Raw genomic sequence first — 21133 nt, forward strand, 5'->3', positions numbered from 1 at the left:
TTGTACTTTACTGGAGTATTTAGAATTTCTGTCTGTACTTTTACTACACACCCCACTAGCCACTACATCTCAGAGGCAAATATTGTTGTAGCCTGCTTTTACTCCACTACAATTATTTGAAAACTTGAGTTGACCACGTTTCAACCCACATTTCAGCCATTTGAAAATAGCCTCACAATGCATCACATTGTGAGATTGTAAATCTGCTATTTTCAAAACATTTTTTTAGACATTTTATATATTTGAAAACGTGTGAAATTGGACATTCTGCATAGGCTTAGGCTACTTTCTGCTTTTGTACTTATAGAGGGTATGCCCGTGACATCATCATCATACCTGGAAGTTATGCTGGAACGCCTACTGAGTGGCAAAAAACATTTTTTCTGTCCTTGACAGCCCATACATCCAAACAAAAGTCATATCTGATTGCATTAAACAACATTAAACAATATTAAACTCACTTTGCCACTCACCCTCTATTTTGACACCAATAATTTTAAAATTTTATATTTTTTACTCAAGTACATTTTTTGACTTTTACTCAAGTAAAACATTTGAGTACTTTTTTTCCACAGAGTTATGGTGAGAGAGGGGAAAATCCTTTACCTGACTTTCGCCAGATGGTGGCAGCATTGCGTTGCATTGCTTTACGCACTGCTGCAACTATCTGGCGAAAGTCAGGTTAGAAAATCCTCACACATTTCTCCAAGTTACAAAAACGCCACTGGGCCTACATTTACCACAGAGCACCACTTTTTCCTAAGTTCCAGCGGTGCATTGTGGAACTTGTAGTTAACCGGAGTCGGTCAGGTCACACACAGATGACAAAACTACAATTCCCCCAGCCGTAGAACCGTAGCCTACGGCTACAACACTGTCTGTCATTATTGAGCCACTGCTGTACATGGCGTCCGTCCGCGAGCAAAACAGAGGAGGACTCTTCTCTTTCTGATCAGCACACTGACCATAGACAGGCCCTCCGGCCCAGCCGATCCATGGTGAGTCTGCGTCTGTTTGGAACTTTATGTTTTAGTCCACATAGCACACAGCTAGCTTGAGCTTCGTATCCATAGTCAAACATTCATTATTGAGTGATCTATTTTTGTCGGACACACTACGACTAGACCACAGTGTTGTTGTCCCAGGTACACAAACGGAACAACCTCCTCTGGTGGCGATTTCCTCATTGTTTTTATTACACCGTTATAACATTATTAGGATCGTGTAGCATGTGTGTAGCATAACGTTATAATAACATTCGATTTTCTCTTGTGTGCTGATGTTGACAAGCATGCACTGTGTTTTCATTGTGTGCATAACTGCATATGATGCAGCCCAAGTTGTGAGTTTTCTTCTCATATTTTATTAATTTGAATCCAATTCTATTTCAATTCAAAGCCAAAGGAGCTTTATTGGCACGAGAAAACATTTTACATTATTGCTAAAGCAAGTGTCGAAATATAGTAAACAAAAACAGTTGAAAAAGGGGAACATAAATAAATATACACTTAGATGGGGTACAGCATTGTGTAAACAGAGCTATGTCACATTTCATATACAGGGTATAAAGCCTTTTGAAACAAATAGCAGCAATCTTTTGCAGTCACTTTGGGACAAATAGCAGCATTTTTCCTCAAAATGATTTTAAGTAGTATAGAAAAAAAGCCTCTGATTTAAAATGTGTTTAAAGGTAGCACTGTTTATGCAGTATGTATAGAGGTCACCCAATGGTTTGTTGTCCTTCTTGTGCATGCACTACATCAGGGGTCTTCAACGTTTTTGTGCAACTTTCTGTTGCATAATATATTCAGCTCAAGTCAATATACCGTTTTCTTCCTTTAATCCACAGGTCGATAATAACCCTCTAAATTAATATTGTGGCCCGTGGCATAATGGAGGTCGTCAGCATGGAGAATGATGAGAACGGTTTGACACAGCAGAGGTTTGAAGCGGCTGTCAAAGTCATCAAAAGTTTACCCCCAGATGGTGAGTACTCTGTTGTCTGCAGCTATTAATCCAGCTTCCTTTCAATTCCTGTATCTCTATGGGTGTGGGTAGCCGCAACTTGCAACTCTAGATTTATTTTTTCAATATGTTGAATCTAGAGTTGCAGAACCAACCATTGACAGCCCATATATCCAAACAGAAAACAGCCCTATCTTATTGTATTGAAGGACATTAAACTCACCAACATTGCAGCTGTACGTACAGAAAGCTTCAATTATCCTCTTTCTATCTTTGTTTCATAAAATCCAGCGTAGATGTGTTATGAGCTACTTTCTGTACGGTGGATTTTTATGGAACAAACACTTTGCAGATAGAAAGAGGATAATTCAAGCTTTCTGTACAGCTGCAATTTTGGTGAGTTTAACGTTGTTTAATACAATCAGATCAGACTTTTCTGTTTGGATGTATTGTATGCTGTCAAGGTTTGGTGATGCAACTTTAAATTCAGCATATTTTTAAAAAGAAATCTAGAGTTGCAAGTTGCGGCTATGGGTGTGGGTTGCACTTGCAGCCTCACACCACCTCATTTAACCCAGGCTGGTTCTACAGCATTGTGGAATTCTGTGGCGGAAAAAGTAGGCAGAATCTGATCAGATGTTTCTGTTTTATTTATGATGCAACATTGTAAAAAAACACTCAGTTACTTAGTGCTTAGTAAAGGCCAGTCCACGCCAATGATTTGCTACGCAACTCCTTGCAACTTCTTGCAACTACCTGCAACCATTATCACAAATGGCAGTTGCAATGTAATAAAAGTCTGTAATGTATTAAAAAAAGTTAACAATGAGTCCCATGGCGACAGATTGTAGATCTGCTATTTTCAAATGGCTGAAATATAGGGCTGAAGTGGTTAGTGTGTTTTTTAATAATAATCAAAATGTGCAAAGTAATTAGTAACTAAAAGTTTTCAAATAATTGTGGTGGAGAAACAAGTACAATATATTGTATGAAAATTGGAAATACTCCAGTAAAGTAAAAATACCTCAAAATTGTACTTAAGTACAGTTATTGAGTACATGTACTTACTTTACATCATAAGGAGAGAGCTGAGCAGCTTGTGTGATTAAGCCTTATGATCCACATACCTGTACCACACAAGGCAGTATTCAGGTTCTAGTTAAGTAGGGAATGATTTTCTTTGGTTAAAATAAGTGTTAAATAGCTCTATATTCTGATCGTAGGCTACTCATTGCTATAGACTAGTGTTTGTTCAGTAACAGGCTCCATGTCTCTCCAGCTCTTTATTAAACAGAAAATGCATTTTCAGGCCAGGATACCAATGTTATCCAATTAGGATAGAGAACTCAGTCTGGATACAGGTTTAAACAAGGGAAATTGGAAGTGATGACACAAAGAAATGAGCAGACAAAAATTCACAAAATTGGAACTGGAACATTACAGAAATGAAGCTGATAAATGGGTACTCTCTCCTGATTGGCTGAAATGTTGTCACCCACCTGAAAACGTATTTTCTTTTTATCAAAGTGCTTGTGAGACAGGGGGACTCCTGTTACTGAACTCGGTAGCAATGATTACTATCTAATATAAGGATTTAACCTTTTAACATTTTTTTTTTGTTTTAAGAAAAATATCACTTTTTAATATGATGAGAATTGAGCAATAATAATGTAGCCTGTTCAAAATACTACAACTCCTTTCATTGGCAATGACTGAAAGGCCCCTGAAATTCGGAGTTGTCCGTAATTACAGAAATGCATAGATACAATCTGCAAAATCTACAAAAAATAATAATAAACCACAGTCTCTATGGTATGCTCACGTTTGTCATTGAACTGTCTCCCCTTCAGGTTCGTTTCAGCCTTCCAATGACATGATGCTAAAATTCTACAGCTACTACAAGCAAGCCACGTTGGGCCCATGTAACATACCACGACCTGGGTTCTGGGACGCTGTGGGCAAAGCTAAATGGTAAGAACACAAACAAAGTGACAGTGTGTCATTGTTGTCCTCATGTCAACAAACTAAAACTTTAATTAGTTAGTACAATAAATGCAATCAAATCAGGAAAGACACACCAAGCTTGTACGTTTTGCTTGCTTTTATTATCGAAACAGGCTCCCAAACTGAGCCGGTCTTAACAATAACCTCCCAATGTGTCCCTAATACCAAAAGGTGGTTGATTTAGGAACATAGAGCATCCCAATTGGAGCCACTAGAGATGGTACACAAGTCTGACGGCAGATCTTGTAAACGTCCTATGTTTACTGGTATGGTGCTAGATCCTGTGAGGGTGTGTTCCTTGGACAGGGAAAGGTTGATAATAAAGTTGATTTTCGCTCTGAAAATAAAATAAAATAAAAAATAGTACCGTATGTCATTCTTGAGAAGATTCTGTGGCTTTGTGACGATCGGGTCCAATATTTAGTTCAACCTGCTTCCGGTCTCCTAAAAAGGTGGCCACCACAACAGGAGATGTAATGTCTTTTCTTTTTCTTTGGTTATCTTGTCTAATACCTTGTACCTGTTCCTGTCCGTGATCATGCAAGGTCATTGCACGTTATCATGCCGCACAGTAAATCCTCCTAAAGTTATGACAAGTGTTCTCTGGACTTGCTGAGATATTGACACTAGAACGTCACCTCTTGCCCACTTTACTGGGTGCCTTTCCTTGTATTCCTTGAATATTTCTACAAGTGATTCGGCATAGCAATAGAACCAGTTATTTCAAATCATGTTTACCGGTATGTAAGGCCAGTCAGTCACTGCCTGGAGCTAGAGTTACATCTTAACTCTTGTTTGTCTGTAGGTCAATGGCACCACGCAGTTAAACAAAGTTACGCAACTTACGCAGTGACCTAAAATGGCCTTTTGACAGAGCTTGTTGGAACGTGGAAGTTCAGTTGAGGAAAACACTGCCACAACGTTGTTCAAAACCAGTTTTGACTTTGATCCATGATGATGTATTCAATCTCTGCGCAGGGATGCTTGGAATTCTCTGGGAGAGATGCCAAAGGAAGAAGCAATGGCAGCCTATGTCGACGAAATGAAGCTGGTAATCTTTGCCAGTCACTTATGTATTAACACCATACATCATGTTAGTTATATGACGGTGTTACTCCACAGGCCATCGGATACAGGCAGCATGTGATTGATGGCATTCTCTTGTGCTACTGTGCAGTGGTGGAAAAAGTACCCAAATGTTTTCTTAAAGGAGGACATCACCACTTTTCACCCAGACTGAGTAGAAAAAAATTGTGATATTTTATCATGAACATGAACAGTGAGGACCTATTATATGAAGATTGGTTGAAAAGTGGTGAAGTCCTCCTTTAAGTAAAAGTATCAATATTGCAATGTAGAAATACTCTGTAAGGGTGCCCTCAGACCAAAATACCTATGAGAGTGGAATCCGCGTTCCGCCAATGCATTTCAATGATAAGGGAGCATTTTTTGCAGAAATCCTCTGCTGGCATGAAACCGCTCCACTCTCATTGAAATGCATTGGCGTAACGCGGATTCCACTCTCATAGGTATTTTGGTCTGAGGGCACCCTTACAAATAAAAGTATGGTATTCATAATGTACTTGAGTAAAAGTAAGATAGTATTGGCATCAAAATGTACTTAAAGTACAAAAAAAATGTTTGAAAATAGCAGATCTACAAGCTTACAAGGCATCACAATGCGAGCTTGTAGATCGCCTATTTCCAAATAGCCTAGGTATTAAAATAGAGCTAAAGTGGATTAATGTATAATATTATAATTTATATCTGCAAATTAACTAGTAACTAAAGTTTTCAAATAATTGTAGTGGAGTAAAAGTACAAAATTATTGTATTGGAAATTGGAAATACTTGAGTAAAGTACAAATACCTCACAATTGTACACTACTTAAAGGAGTAGTTCACCCCCAAAATGATTTTTTTTTCTATTGATTAGTCACGAGATGGAGACTAGAGTTCAATAATATGTTTAGTTTTTTTGTCGCATTCCTAAGACAAAAATGTGATAACAATAAATTTACCCCCATTCGTTCCGGATGGGGGTAAATTTACTCGAATCAAATTTTTGTCTTAGGAATGTGACAAAAACCCAAAAATATTATTGAACTCTACTCCCCATGGCATGAGTAATCAATAGAAAAAAAGTCATTTTGGGGGTGAACTACTCCTTTAAGTAAATGCACTTGGTTACGTTACACCTCTGCTACTGTGTCTGCTATGCAGATCCTGGAGGGCATGCCTATCACAGAGGAGGTGGAGGGACTCCTGAGGATCCTCGGACCGTTTTACGAGCTCGTGGACGAGAAGAAAAAGATCACTCAGATATCAGACCTGAGCTCAGGTATAACTACATAATGCATGCAGTGTATCTGATGCAATGTGTATTATGTTTTGAAATGTCCAATCTAACCGTTCTTTTTAAACGCCCTCTATTGTATGCTCAGCCCGTTTGACACAGTTTGCTAGGCAACTTGAAGGCAAGTACTTATGATGTGTAAAACTCCATTCGTTTGGTGCTGTAGAAAAGTAGTGTACTTTTGTCCGGTGTTGTTGTGTAGTGTACTTTGGTATAGTGCTGCAGTCAACCCGCTGTTTAGTAAACCTAGAAGTCCCTTTTATGCTACTAGACGAATCATAATGTAGAGGTGGTGGAAATATTGTCTGGTTTTCCTGCGTATGTGTGTAAAACCTGGTTCACGGAACCATTTTCAGATAAGTTATCATTCTTTATTGTGTAAGGAGTGGACACTTAAAGGACCACGTCACTCATTTTCAACCATATCTTTATATAAACGTTCCTCGCTAATGCTTATTATAAGATAGGCCAGGGGTCTTCAACGTTTTCAGGCCAAGGACCCCCTGAGAGAGAGATAAAGCAGGGACCCCCTGTACATATTGGGTGCGTTCGGAAATGCGCACCGGGTGTGTGCTCAGTGTAGTGAGTGCAGTGGGCGTGACGTTGTAGAGTGCGTTCAGTGTGGCTTGTTTACGAACGACCAGTTAAGAGGCAGCTGTGCGCTTTTTCACTCTGAACTCTGAAGGTAAACTTTCTGAAAAGCAGCAGTTGCTAAGTATGCTAACGTAACGTTGATATTGAAAGGAGATGTAATTCATAGCATTGGCATACCTGCTGTTAGTTTACACGTTGATGTGTGTGAAACTATCAAGCCCAAACGACCAATTAAGCTGCAAATGCTGCATTTCGCGGTCATTTCCTCCATTGTTCACAGCTGAGAAGCGCTCGAGACATGGCCATGAAAACCAACCAATCAAAAAACCGCACCGACGCACCACACCGTCAAACCCCATCTTCTGAGTAGAGTCGTTCAGTGCGTGCACTCAACACACCGGTGCGCCGCGCACTGGATTTCCGAACGACAACGCACCAAGTGCACCGTATAAACGAACGACAACATGGCACACCAGTGCGTTGAGTGCGCATTTCAGAACAGTGGCTTCGGTTTCGGAACGGTAACTTTCAAGGAAGAGAAAGGCTGTAGTTTCTGTTAGCTTGGAATCCCCATCGATGTTGTCATTGGTTGGCAGGTTTCTGAATTGTCCACAACAAACAACATTTACACGGAAATAGTGCCACCTTATAATGAGCATTAGTGAGGAGGAACAATTATATAATATAATATGAAGATAGGATTGAGAATGGATGATCATTTAACTCATAGAATTATACTAGTAAGACGCCTCAGGGCGACATGCGACCTCGCCCTAAAGAGCGAGGTCGCGCCAGTTCTTGGCCATCTGGCCAGAGATGTATATCGGACCAGTTACCCATATATGGAGACCCCTGGTACCCATATACTGTATGGAGATCCATGTACTGTATATGGTACTTCTCTTTTATGCCCATACATGGAGATCCCTGTCTGAACCAGCCACACAGATATGGGCTGTCTTCCTCCATATATGGGCATTCCCATATGTAGTCCTGTTAGATATGGGCTTAATATTGACACCAGGGATCTCCATATAGGGGCATAAAAGGTATTCTATTAGAGTGGTTCCCATGACATCACAACATACAATCCCTTTATGCCCATACGTGGAGATCCCTATCTGAACCAGCCACACAGATATGGGCCATGTCTTGGCCAACTGGCCAGCGATGTATATCGATGACATCAGGGATCTTCATATATGGGCATAAAAGGGATTCTGGGGAATACCCTTATATGGACTTTTACATAGGTGATGTCACCTGTGATATCACCTGTGATGTCACAGTGATGTGTCAGGGGAACCACGGTGTCAGGCGTGACCTACATACAGACAGAGATATGCGGACAAGATGTGCCGGTTTGCATAGTCAACATTCTTTTTACAATTACATATTTATGGGGTTGTAGTTTCTTGAATATTTTGGTCATCTAAGTTTCAACAAGTCCTGTTTTGTTGCTCAGGGATTGGGACGATGATGTCAGGAGGAGGAGGAATGCATACAAAGAGCATGGCAAAGAGCATCATTAGAACTATGGAAATGAACGGCACCCTCGCCAAGCTGCAGTCCAGGCCCAACACGCTCCAACCAGCGCTGGACGGCAGCGACAAGGATGAGGAAGAGCTGGAAGAGGACGAGGAGGAGGATGATGATGACGACGAGGAGGAAGACGAAGATGAAGTAGTGATAAAAGAGGTCAAAAAAGGTAAAATACTGATGATGATGATTGCATTTTATCATCAGAAAAATAGATCTTAGTGCTCTCTGACTTTTCGACCGCATAGTGTAAATTAGTTTTATGAGCAGGTTTTTGTGAAGTGTGTTCATTTTAGATGATTTTAAACCCGTTAAAACTGGGAAAGCATCTGTGTCATTTTAGATTGTTGCGTTGGCTATTAAAAAAATAGCATAATTTTTTTTTAATAGCAAATATTTTTTGCTAGCTAATATTCCCCCCCCCCCCCCCCCCCAAAAAAAAAAACATGATGATCAGGTATTATGATTATACTAGGAGGAAGCTTTGTTTTCAAAAAAGTGTACAGAAATAGTTAAAATAGTTTTTATGTGGCTTTCAGGAAGAAACAAAAAATACACAGGGAAGGCAGATTTGCACATTATAACCCCATCTGGTTGTCTATTCAAAAACGACTTTCCTACCTTTCAAATGATGATTCGGGAAGCTTCTGGGTTGATCCAGGTGTTGTTTGACCCATAGCAGCATTTTGTTCCATTTTCGATTTTCTCCCCTGCACCCCACGGCTCCAAAACGGCACCTTTTGGGTCGTTCCGTAATCCGGTTATTATTCTCGCTCAAAATTCACTTTTCTCGCTCGGTATCAGTCCCTCATACTGTTGTTAGCATATCCGAGCTACACCAGCTCCTGGTCGCCGCCATGTTTGTTTACAAAAAGCTCAACTCTGAACTCAGGCCAACTAGAGAAACACTGGGAAATCCCGTTTTGTATCGCGTGACTCCCCGACGCGCGCCGAACAATAAAACACAAAAATGCTCTTAGCCAAAGAAAAAAGATGTATGTCGACAAAGTCTGCAGAGTGATGTATGGTGTAGCCTCTTGTCTGCCTCAACCGGTAACAGGCTGTGGGGGAGGGAGGTGGAGCTGTGAGAGCAGCAGCAGCAGCAGCAGCTCGTGAACGCGCGTTTCCCAACGGGTTAGGGATTTCCCAGTGTTTCTCTCCTGGGCTGCGAGTTGAGAGTTGAGCTTGAAGTAAACAAACATGGCGGCGACCAGGAGCTGATGTAGCTCGGATATGCTAACTACAGTATGAGGGACTGAGACCGAGCGAGAAAAGTGAATTTTGAGCGAGAATAATAACCGGATTACGGTACGACCCTAAAGGTGCCGTTTTGGAGCCGTGGGGTGCAGGGGAGAAAATCGATAAATGAACAAAATGCTGCTTTGGGTAAAACAACACACGGATCAGCCCAGAGCCTTCCTGGATCATCATTTCAAAGGTAGGAAAGTCGTTTTTGACCGAAACTCCCCTTTAACTCCATAGACAGACACATAGAAAACAGAAAAAATACAACACTATGGCACCACCTCTTTAAATGTGTGAGAACTACTGATTTAAAATGCATTATTGAATCGGCTCAGCTCTCAATGGGTTCATTCAAATCTGGAGCTGAAGTATGTGTCATACAAAATATCAGCTGCTGAACAAAAAGGGAACTTTAATTTTTGCGCTTTTGTAGAAAATAAATCTTTGGCTTCGTTGCCAAAGAAGAAGGGTTCGGCCAGGAGATCCACAGCGCCCCTGACCAACGGCCAGTTGGCGGCTCACATGAGCAACGGGACGCACTCCAAGGCGGCCCTGAACAGCGACGACTCCCAGGAGGAACCCATGAGCGCCACGGAGCCTCAACTCAATGGACACCATATTGGTAGGCTAGACCACTGTTTCCCAAACAGTATTTTTATGGGTCTCTTATTTCCCCCTCATTTTTATTATTATTATTTCCAAACATTTTCAAAATACATTCCCCAAAAAGCTAAGATGTCCATAAATTAGAAAACAAATGTTTAAGAAGTAGTGAAAATGGATGACCTACAAGCTCACAATGCGGCGCGAAGCGACGTGTTGTGATCTTGTAGATTTGCTATTTTCATAGTTTGGGTCCCGGGCAAATGTCTAATTTCTCTTTTGGCTCATGGGCTAAAAGGTTTGGGAACCACTGGGCTAGACCACTGTTTCCCTCGACGTGGTGTTTCACAAGAACACCACGTTGGTAAGGGAAGGGTTGCACAATACAATAAGTGGGGGCATTGCACGTCGAATTAATACTTTGCCATGTCCTGTAGTGCTCTGGACTAGAGGTCTTCACGGGTCCAAAAAAGCAAACCGAAATCGAAAAGTACCGTCAAATTTCGTCCGATTTCCGACCCGTTCCGAAATAATAATCACATTACAAAACCAAACCCGAGTGGCCCCGTAACGGTCTGTCCGATTCCGTCCCGTTCCGACTTTCTTTCTTTTTTTACAGACCGAAACCCGTGAGATGTCCCGAAATCCTTTTATTTCCGAGGTTCCGAGAGACCCGACCATTAAATCATTATTAAAACCCCCTTTCATATTCCGAGATCCCTCACTCACGGCAGCTGTGCGGTGTGCGCTGTGTGTTAACTGATTGACAGGCAGAAGAAGGCTGCCAAGGAATCTAATATTAACAGCGAAACAAATGCCAATGATAAAGGAATACTTTTAGGCTATTTTCTATCAACAGAGGTAAGTCATTTTGTTTGTCATGGTTTAACTTGTAGGCGAGTGCTTTAATTCTCATCAGCCTGACGGGCGACAGCAGGAGTAGCTGCTACTCATCACGCATGCATTACGCACGCACCAAGCTCCTTTTTCCCTGCTGTAAATCTGATCTTAGACCAGCATTATCATCTCACAGTTACAGAGCCATTCTTCATGTCGTTGCCTCGCGGCTAATAACGGACCTGAATCTGATTCTAGGTCAGCCTAAACACTGCACAGCACACACGTTAAACACAACTCCAGTCATAGTGCAGCAGCGCACGCCAGCGCACACACACACACACACATTGATTGATTGCTTGCTTTATAGTTTGCATAAAAAGCAGAAAGTACACACACGTCACATACACAGTACGGGTCCTATCGGGTCCTCTCGGGTTATACACATGATGATTACAGTCCCGTGTCCGAAGTGTTCCGAGGGAAATGTGACCGTTTCCAACCCGGCTCCGAGTGATTATGATAAAACACTGACCGAACCCGGTACGGGTCTCTCGGGTCCTCGGGTAATTTCGGGGTCGGGGCCCCCGTGAAGACCTCTACTCTGGACATGTATTTCTCAATAATGGGATCATTACCGACACACACAACTGTTGCATGCCAAGTACCCACAAATGTTTAGATATTTGGCTGCGATTGGTGTTTTATTTCTTCAACATTCTCCCCAAAATGTTCAACAACAGCAGATGTACAATGTGAGCTTGTAGACCTGCTAATTTTGAATAGCCGACGTATAAATGGATAATATTATGGTTAAAATGATTGTGATGATGCTGTATTAAAGGAGTATTTCACAACAAAAGAAAAACGCATTCCTGAGCCAATAATTTGATGACTGTCATCGGTCAGTAGGAGACTGAGTAGGACACTTTTTATTGGCAAATTATTGGCTTAGTAATGGAAAAAAATGAAATAAAAAATAAAATCAAGGCTTCATGGGGTCTCTAACTGATGGAAAATACGTATTTTGGGTAGGTGAACTACTCCTCTAACACATTTAGCTGGGGACCCCCGGGAACCCCCTCAAGGACCTCGGACCCCACTTTGAACACAGTTGTGTTCAGTTTCCATCCAACACTTGAGAATAGTTTGTTAGAGGGGTCTGGGCCCTGCGCCTACACTGTTAGTGGGGACTGGGCCCTGCACCTACACTGTTAGTGGGGACTGGGCCCTGCACCTACACTGTTAGTGGGGACTGGGCCCTGCACCTACACTGTTAGTGGGGACTGGGCCCTGCACCTACACTGTTAGTGGGGACTGGGCCCTGCACCTACACTGTTAGTGGGGACTGGGCCCTGCACCTACACTGTTAGTGGGGACTGGGCCTACACTAGGCTGCCTGCCTCCTGCATATCCCTCTGGACATGTGATCAGATAATCTGCTAAGCTTTATTCCCCCAGAGAGCTGTGAGGCAACTCTCTGTTCTCAACACTAAGCTGGTCCTGGTATCGCTTTATTAATGGGTGTAATGAATGGTTCTGTTAGTGCTAAATGCACCTGTTCTGTTCTGTAATATTCTATAATATAATATACTGTTCAGAGATAATTCAGATGTCATAAGGCAATAGTTAACCCATTAAAACCAGGAAAGCATCTGAGTCATTTTAGATCTGAGCTATGAGCAACATACGTTTTTTTCAGAGAACTCTTAGGATTTAGGACATTGGTTTAGAACAGCGGTTCTCAAAAATAGCAGATGTACCAGCTCGCAGCGTGGCACAAAGTAGCGAGCTTGTACATCTGCTATTTTTGAACATTTTTGAAAAATCTTCTGGGGCTCTGCGGCCAAAAACATTTGGGGGTCCTTCCTTGGCAAGAAAAAGTTTGAGAACTACTGATTTAGACAGCATTGATTTTATGTGTTTTTTCACACATTGCTCTTCTATGTTCCCACCACAGATTCTAATGGGGATGCATGTGGACCTCAGCACCTGACCAGCGACTCAGACAGTGAGGTGTACTGTGACTCTGTGGACCAGTTTGGTCAGGAAGAGGCAAGTCACAAAACCTAACTCAACATAATATCAACTATTTATCTATGATGATATTTTTGTAGCCTACTATTTACAATTTTACTAAAAGCACATTAACACTTAATAACACTTATATCAATGATTTCTAGATCAGTGGTTCTCAAACCTTTTTATTTTCAAGGACCCCCATAACTCTCAGAGTTACAGACCTGTAAGGGTCCATTTGGAACCGCCTTAAGGAACCCAAATAGTCCCTGGACCCCACTTAAAGAACCACTGTCCTAGATGTGTTTATATTACACACGATGGTATCAGATCGGTTACTCTGTATTGACCGATACGCAAATCGGGAAGGTATCAATTCATCTCTAGTTATGAGACTGCAGTGCACACAGAGCATAGGCACCGCAGGTCAGCGGTATAAATAAAACCAATTGTTTTATAATTAATCTGAATCACATAAGAGCTGCCCCATCGCATTGAAATGCAGTGCCTTTGTTGTGAATACAATGAGCTTCTGTTGTCTGGCACCAGTGGCCTGAGTTTCCAAATACTGTAGTTTCCACTAGCTGCCACTTTGGGCTGCCAGAGTACGTGTATGTGAAGTGTGAAAACTGCACCTTTAAAACCTCAGACATGTCATTATAGCCAAAAAAAAGTTCAAGAATATCAAAAATGGCTCATCTCAACGTAAATTATAAAATAGGACTTAATTGGTTAAAGAGGGATTGGATCCATTCCAGAGACCTGTGATATTGGTGTGTAAGTAAGTAAGCCTTGCCGAGTGGTCCATAGGGCTAGATCCTCCTGTTTCTGTAGCCCTGAATACATGACGGTCATATACATGTCTGTCATGTTGCCACCTCAACCTCGCGTCCCTAGATCCTCCTGTTTCTGTAGCGTGAGGCAGCTTGATGTGCAAGTACACCCCCTGGCTAGTATGTCGCAGGGACTTACCCCCAAATCCAACCCTTGATGCTGAGTTCCAAGCAGCATTGAGTCTTTGGTATTACCCCGCCACAGGGGAATCAAACCCTGACCGCCCAGTCTTAGGGCGGACACTCTAACCCAGAGGTTCTCAAACTTGGGGTCGGGAACCCAAGTGGGATCCCCAAATTATTTTGTGGGATTCCCAGATGATTAGCTTAATGTAATTAGTTTTCCTCACTCAATGGGAAACAAACCAACACACAGTATAGGCCTAAGTGTATACATGGTATCTGCACATTTCTAAAGTGACAATTTAAGGACTTTCAAGACATTTTCTAAATAGACAATCTACATGCTCACAACGCCTTGCGTTGCGAGGTGTTGTGAGCACGTAGATCTGCTATTTTCACAAAATCTATCTGTGGAACCGAGTCACATTAAATATAATACCTACAATTCCAAGTGCTTGTCAGGGTGGGGGTCCCCAGCTCAAATATGTTTACATACCCTTGTTTCCTGTTGAGATTGGCATATTTCACCCAGGTTTTTTCCTCTCACTCACGTCACTTTGTTTGCTGACCTCACCCAGCAACGAAATAAAAAGAAAATAAACAAAGATAAAACATAAAACAATTCAAAGGAAGCAAGCTGTGATCACCCATGATATGCACTGCAATGTAGTTTCAAATGCACCGCTTTTTTGAGAGGAAAAAAAGACCTGTGTGACATGTGTGATCTAGGCAGGTTGCCCCAGGAAATCTCAACAGGAAACTCTCCAATGTGGAATGTATATGAGAATGTGTGTGTGTTTGTGTCCCCTCCCTCCAGAGCTCAGAGAATCACCAGTCCATTGATGATCTGGATGAAGTGGAGAACCATGTGACCGAGGAGCCTCATGCCCCACACAGCAGTGTCCCCGGGGAGGATTCCCTCAGTCCCCCACACAGCAGGGTCCCCGGGGAGGACTCCCCAAGCCCCCCAGAGGGCATCCAGTGTGGCGGAGAGGACGGAGAGGCTGGGGGAGTTATCTCTCAGAGACAGACTGCTGCAGACAGCTCCTTGGTCAGGAGAGGAAGGGGTAAGGCAGGCTACCCGACCCAACCGACATCCTCTTCTTTTCCTTCCAAGTTCCGACCACAGCGAACCATCTGCCTCCATCTCACCCTGTCATCTGCCTCCTCTTCTTTCACACCAACTACCTTCATGTCCTCTTTCACTGCATCCACAAATCTCCTCTCCTCTAGGCAGGCCTCCTGCACGGCAGTTCCAACCTCAGCATCCTTCTAACGATATGCTCCCTATCCATCCTCTGTACATGTCCAAACCATCTCTGTCTGGCCTCTCTGGCTTTAACTCCAAAACGGGGTCCACCCTATGTTCCACAGGTTCTATGTTCCCCACAGGTTAACCAGCATTAGTTTTACTGAGGTTAGGGTTGATATAGGTTTAGGTGGTAAGTGGGGAACATAGAACCTGGGGAACATAGAACCTGGGGAACATAGGTACGGTCCCATTTTAGTCTGTGCTACCTCCAGCTCTGTTTACCCTCTGGTTTTGAAATGTTGGCCAAAAATGTCGAAAAAGTTCGGAAGGAAACCTTTTGACTTTTTGACCCTCTCGACGGTTCATAAAAGTGAACAATATCATGTATGTGGTTGAAGGTTCTAGATCTTCGGGCCTGGGTTCCGGAGCCCCGGGGCCCCACGACGTGCAAGGCAGCGGAGACGGAGACGGGGAGCACTGGGGAGGCGCGCCGCCCGGAGGGAGTCTGAACCAGCAGATCGTGGTGGCACTGGCCAGACTGCAGGAGGACATGCAGAGTGTCCTGGAGAGACTGCACACACTGGAGGCTCTCACTGCGACCCAGGTCAGTGCAATGGTACCTTCTGTCATAGTTGTATGGGAAGAGAAATGACAAACGCAATGAAATTAGGTCATGATAAGAGCAGTAAGAATAGCTACCTATATTTTGTGACCAATCCACAAGTTCAGGCTCATAATGCTAGACAATCCAATAATCTCCATCCTCCCTTCAGCCCGACCACTCATAGCCAGTTCTCCATTAAACACAGAGGTTCTACTCTGGAATTCACACATACTTATTGCCAACTCCTCATCTTCATTCTGCACTCGGTAGTTTTAAACATAGATTGATGGCCAGCCTGAGGAATTAAACCTCTACACTTGCTTCTATCATATAATTTAGACATTATTCTGCATACAGACACACACACACACACACACACACACACACACACACACACACACACACACACAGACACGCACCCAAACATCCAACTTCACACATCGTGCTTGTTGTTTGTCGTGTCTTATGTTTGATTACTATGTTCAACTTACTACTCGTGTTTATCATTTTAAGTTAGAACCTTGTATAAGCCCTATGTGGGTTTCCTTTCTCACCTGAACTTATTTCTTGTAATAATTAGTGTGGTTGCTAAAGGCAACACGCTATTGTCCGAGGTCAGAATTATTTTGCCAGCAAAGTGAACCTGCTTTTTTGTCAAGTAGGCCTGTGCACAAGACGCAAGTTGGCACCTCAATAGAGTGCTGTTCTAGTTGTGTACTGTTTTTATTTTCTGAATAAAAAACATTAAAAAAAATAGGAAAGAAAAAAACGTGGATTAAATGAGCCATTGACAGTGTTATTGTTGGTTTTTTACTTCATTTTTTATTTCATCTCCTACTTTTCTTCAGGCCAGATCAATGGCTCTGTCTCCAACCTACTCTCCCCGTCCAGCAAACAAGAGCAGTAAGGTACAGTATGCAGATGTTTTACAACATCTGGTTTATTATTTATTAACAGGGCAGGTTTACAGCTTTGTGGACTGACTGACACACTGCTGTGTTGTGTTGTTTAACCAAACTGAGATCATTTCCCCACTATGGTAACTAACGTCACCCTGAACTTTATTTTATTACCCAGAAACCCGCCTGGTGGCCTTTCGATGTTTCTCCCAGTACTGTGGCCTTTGCTGTCGTTTGGCCCTTTGTGGCGCAGTGGCTTCTCCGCCTCTTCCTTCAGAGGAGGAGAAGGTAACTAATTACACATCCAAATATTGCGATTTTTGTATTTATTACTGGAGTATTCTTATTTTTGTGTGTTCTGTATACACAACTTCAGTATTTTCTATTGTATTGTATCTAAGTTTGCACTTTCCTATAATACCTAGCTTCGGGTCTAGTTGTCTTGTGTTTTTTGTGTCATTTGTGTACAAAACCCAAGGCGTATTGTATGTGGTGTATAGCTGAATCCCATTATTCAGCATACCAATCAAGATGGCCCTGAATTGCTTACAACTCAAATGATTACAACACATGATTACAAGAACTTAAATACACCCATACAAAATATTCATGTTATGTTATGGATCAGGTTGAAACCTAACTGATACTTTTCAGGACTCAAATTCAAAAGCATTAAAAGTAGCAGATATACGAGCTCAAAATGTGTAGTTTCGTGCTGTTTTGAGCTTGTAGATCTGCTACTTTAGCTTTTTGTGTGTGACGCTGTAGTATGATCAAGTAGGGCATTCATTTTTGAAAATTAGAGGTTTCTGCCTGACAGAAACAATAATACTTTACTGAAATACAGCATTTCTATGTAATATGTTGAGCATTGTATTAAATGTGCTCTTGCATCCTTTATAGACGAACCAACTGAATGGCAGATGGATCCATAAACACCATGGCATAGAATCACCTAGAAGAGGAAATGTCTTTTGGTCTGGTAGCTAATAGCTTTACCTTCTTCTCAAATCTCCTCCAATAAGCCTAATGTATACAACTGCTTGCCACAAGTAGCATATTTTCAACAAAAGACCACTGCAAGCGGCATGGTTGTACGTACGTATATATGGTACGCTGAAGTATAAATTAGGCTTTCATCCCCGGTCCCCAACAACTCAATAACTAGCTTTTTGCACTATAAAAGATGGCACTAATGGAAGATGGCTCACAACAAGTCTGTGGAAGTTGGAACTAGCTGTGGAATCAAAGACAAAATGTGAATGTACGGCATTATGTCCTATAATAATACAGGCTTTTCAACATTATTCTACTGTATTAGCTTTTTGGTTTGTTTTTTGTTTTCTTTGTCCTAAAAGGAAGTGGTTCTCAACCCCAGGGGGGCTTTCAAATTATTTTGGGTGGGTCCCCAGATGCAGATGATGAGCTTAATTGCAACCTTGCTTTCTCAATCAACAGTAAACAAACCAACACACAGTATACAGTGTATACACATTACACAAGTGACACTTGAAGGACTTTTAAAAAGGATTTGTTTTAGGCTTTTCTGCCTTTATTGATTAATGTCTAAGTGAACACTGACAGGAAAGAGAGAGAGACGGGGAGAGACACGCAGCAAAGGTCATCGGGAATGGGACGCCAGCGGTCCAGGACTTTTAAGACCTTTTTAGTACCTCTAAAATGAAAAATCAAACATTGGCCAAATTGTCAAATATCAGAGACAGAAATGTTGAACATTTTAGGAGGTCTTGGCCTGAAAAGGTTGAGAACCACAGCTAAAAGGGACAGTTTCTGGTTAGCATATTGCAAACAGGCTCATAGATTGATTTAACGAAGCTTCACATTTCTGTCATTTCTATAAGGCTTCAATGCACATACTGTAAAACAGGGCTAATTATCTTTTCCTCTAAACATAATTGCTTGATGTGGTTATTACCCATTTCCTTTCACTTTCATTAGTTGCTTTAGGCAATGCTGCTAAAATGTCATAACTGTAGTGTAGGAAGGTGGGATGAATGTAATAATACATGGTTTGATCCGTTTTAATTCTGAAAATAAGTTAATTTATTATTTATTGTTTTTAGAAACAGGTATTTGCTTGTAAGATTTTGAACTGTAAAAAAAGGTTATACGTGATGATGAAGTAGCAGGATTGAAGTTACTGCTAATGTTTTGATTTAGATTAAACAAGGCCTTGATCAGTGCTTACAGTGATCTGCCATATCGCATATCAATTCATGTTTTTTATTCAGGTTTGTATGGTAACCCAATATCATTTTATTGTAGAAAAGTGCCTCGTCATAAGGTACAGTCATGGATTACTGTAGGTTAATTCACAGCGGAGTTTAACATCATCCACACACATAGGCTAGCATACATAACCTGTTCAATATCGGACCAAATTATAATACACATCATAATAACTGATGAGCCACGAGGAGTTGAAAATTGTACTCCATAGTCAGATTATGAGGCTGCATTGTTTTCTTTTACCAAGTGTAGCCTTAAACTTTACAGTTGGATGTCCAAATCGCTCTAGATCACATTTCTCTCTGCATTTCAGATTTGTGTTGTATTTTATCAATTGTAAATGTTTATGTAGCTACATAATTGTACATAAAGAGAGACATAACTAAATTGTATACTTTGAAATGGATTTTGTGTGACTGATGTTACTAATGTATGACTTATAAGTTGTGTTAATATACTTAGAAAACATTGAGATCTTATACTCGTCGTGTAAATTGTATACAATAGCTGTACAGGTGAGTTATAATAATTAAAGTGCAATATTTTAATTGCTTTCTCCTGTGTTGAGAACACAATGTATATCATATATTAACATGAGGTTTGTATCTTTCTGCACTCGCATTGAGAATCTTTCAAGAGCCATGATGTTTTATTAATTAAGAGTTTACCTTTCTACTAAAAATGAACTAAGGCTTTTTTGGGGGGTCGGGAGTGTGGCGTTCGCATGTCAGTGATGATCTAAGCCTCAAATAAAGTTCTCATGAAGCCTTTTTGAGTCTGGAGATTAAATATTGCACCATGCATTTACGGTACATGCACACTAAATGATCACATCCAAGGTCACATTTGTAAGGTTGTTGCCATCAAAATATAAAATAAATAAAGTCTTGGCTGAGTTTGGGACACTTCTGCTTGAGACACTGATGTAAGCTATAGTAGTATACCTGTATAGTAGTGGCTTACAACAGTGTCTCTCAGTGGTGTCTGGGGGTCCCCAGCAAAATGTTAATACAGCATCACAATCATTTTAGCCACTTTATCCATTTATCTATCCATTTTTATCCAAAGATAGCAGATAAATCTTCTATAAAAAATAGATTCATCTTTTTTGAACACAAATCTTCTCTTCTCAGGGTCCCTGAAACAAAACATTTCAGATGGGGGTCCACGGTCAAATATTGACATGAAAATGTTTGAGAACTACTAAGCTACGGCACACACACACATTTATCTAAATCTATAAAAGCACAGAATCTGAATCTGTGCCCTCATATCTCAAGAACCGTTGGACTGATCAACTTCTATACCCAAGGAACCAAGGGAGTGATGTACCGAGGACCGGCAGTTGACTAGAAATACTGCAGGCTTTCTATAAATCCACAAATTGCTGTATCTGTGTCCTTTTCATGCGAAATATATGGAGATCCCTTGTGTCATCAAGTCATACGGATCATAAGGCTAGCCACCAATTACTGCATAACCGAGGGGTGTGCATATCCAACAGACATCTGGTTCAAATAAATTAAATGTGTGCAAAATGCCCTCTGCTATGTCATCCTAGAGAGGGACATGTGTGTCCCTGACTCCGTCTAGTTTTAACAAGTGATGTATTAAACACATTCTATTGTGAGTAAATTGTTTTAAACATAACATTTTAATTGCAAACAAAGCACAAAATACAAAGTAGTGTTTGATGAATGGCATGCATTTATGCCATTTTTTTGTATAACTTATTAAATGACTCATTGATCATTCAATGTTAAAACAGTACACTGAAAGTACATTATATCATAGAATTATAATATACAACTGTATAAGACTCAGTAGCTTTATTGCTGCATTTAAACACAATCAACGTTTTTAGGACCGTAAAATTATATAAAAAAAATTAACACAGCCACGGACAGATTCCTCAGGCTCAAAATGGCTGTAACCCATATTTGTTGTAATTAATTGGATACCTTTGGTGACCATTGTTATTATTATTATTAACGGAAAGTGTTTTCCCAC

The 21133-nt window shown here is 41.2% G+C and overlaps 1 protein-coding gene across 2 annotated transcripts; it reads left to right on the plus strand.

Moving 5' to 3' along the window:
* Window positions 1–831: 831 nt before the first annotated feature.
* Window positions 832–19893, plus strand: acbd5a (acyl-CoA binding domain containing 5a). 2 transcript variants are annotated; one of them, XM_080751990.1, is made up of 13 exons: window positions 832–998; window positions 1850–1986; window positions 3816–3936; window positions 4948–5020; window positions 6193–6310; window positions 8385–8627; window positions 10137–10325; window positions 13104–13198; window positions 14936–15185; window positions 15769–15974; window positions 16823–16882; window positions 17052–17161; window positions 17777–19893. In XM_080751990.1, exons 2-13 carry the CDS (start codon window positions 1893–1895, stop codon window positions 17787–17789), a joined length of 1572 nt encoding a protein of 523 aa, XP_080608116.1. In that variant the 5' UTR covers window positions 832–998; window positions 1850–1892; the 3' UTR covers window positions 17790–19893. The 2 variants fall into 2 exon arrangements, with proteins under 2 accessions (XP_080608116.1, XP_080608117.1); XM_080751991.1 differs by lacking the exon at window positions 10137–10325.
* The last annotated feature ends 1240 nt before the right edge of the window (window positions 19894–21133 follow it).

This window comes from Nannobrachium achirus (genome assembly GCF_963921795.1).
Source record: "Nannobrachium achirus genome assembly, chromosome: 21".
In the NCBI taxonomy this organism is placed as follows: Eukaryota; Metazoa; Chordata; class Actinopteri; order Myctophiformes; family Myctophidae; genus Nannobrachium; species Nannobrachium achirus.

Excerpts from the sequence above, each read along its gene's own strand:
- acbd5a (XM_080751990.1), top strand. The coding sequence starts at position 1,893 with ATGGAGGTCGTCAGCATGGAGAATGATGAGAACGGTTTGACACAGCAG. Across the intron at positions 8,628-10,136 it reads GATAAAAGAGGTCAAAAAAG|AAAATAAATCTTTGGCTTCG; the intron begins GTAAAATACTGA and ends GCGCTTTTGTAG. Across the intron at positions 15,186-15,768 it reads CTTGGTCAGGAGAGGAAGGG|GTTCTAGATCTTCGGGCCTG; the intron begins GTAAGGCAGGCT and ends ATGTGGTTGAAG.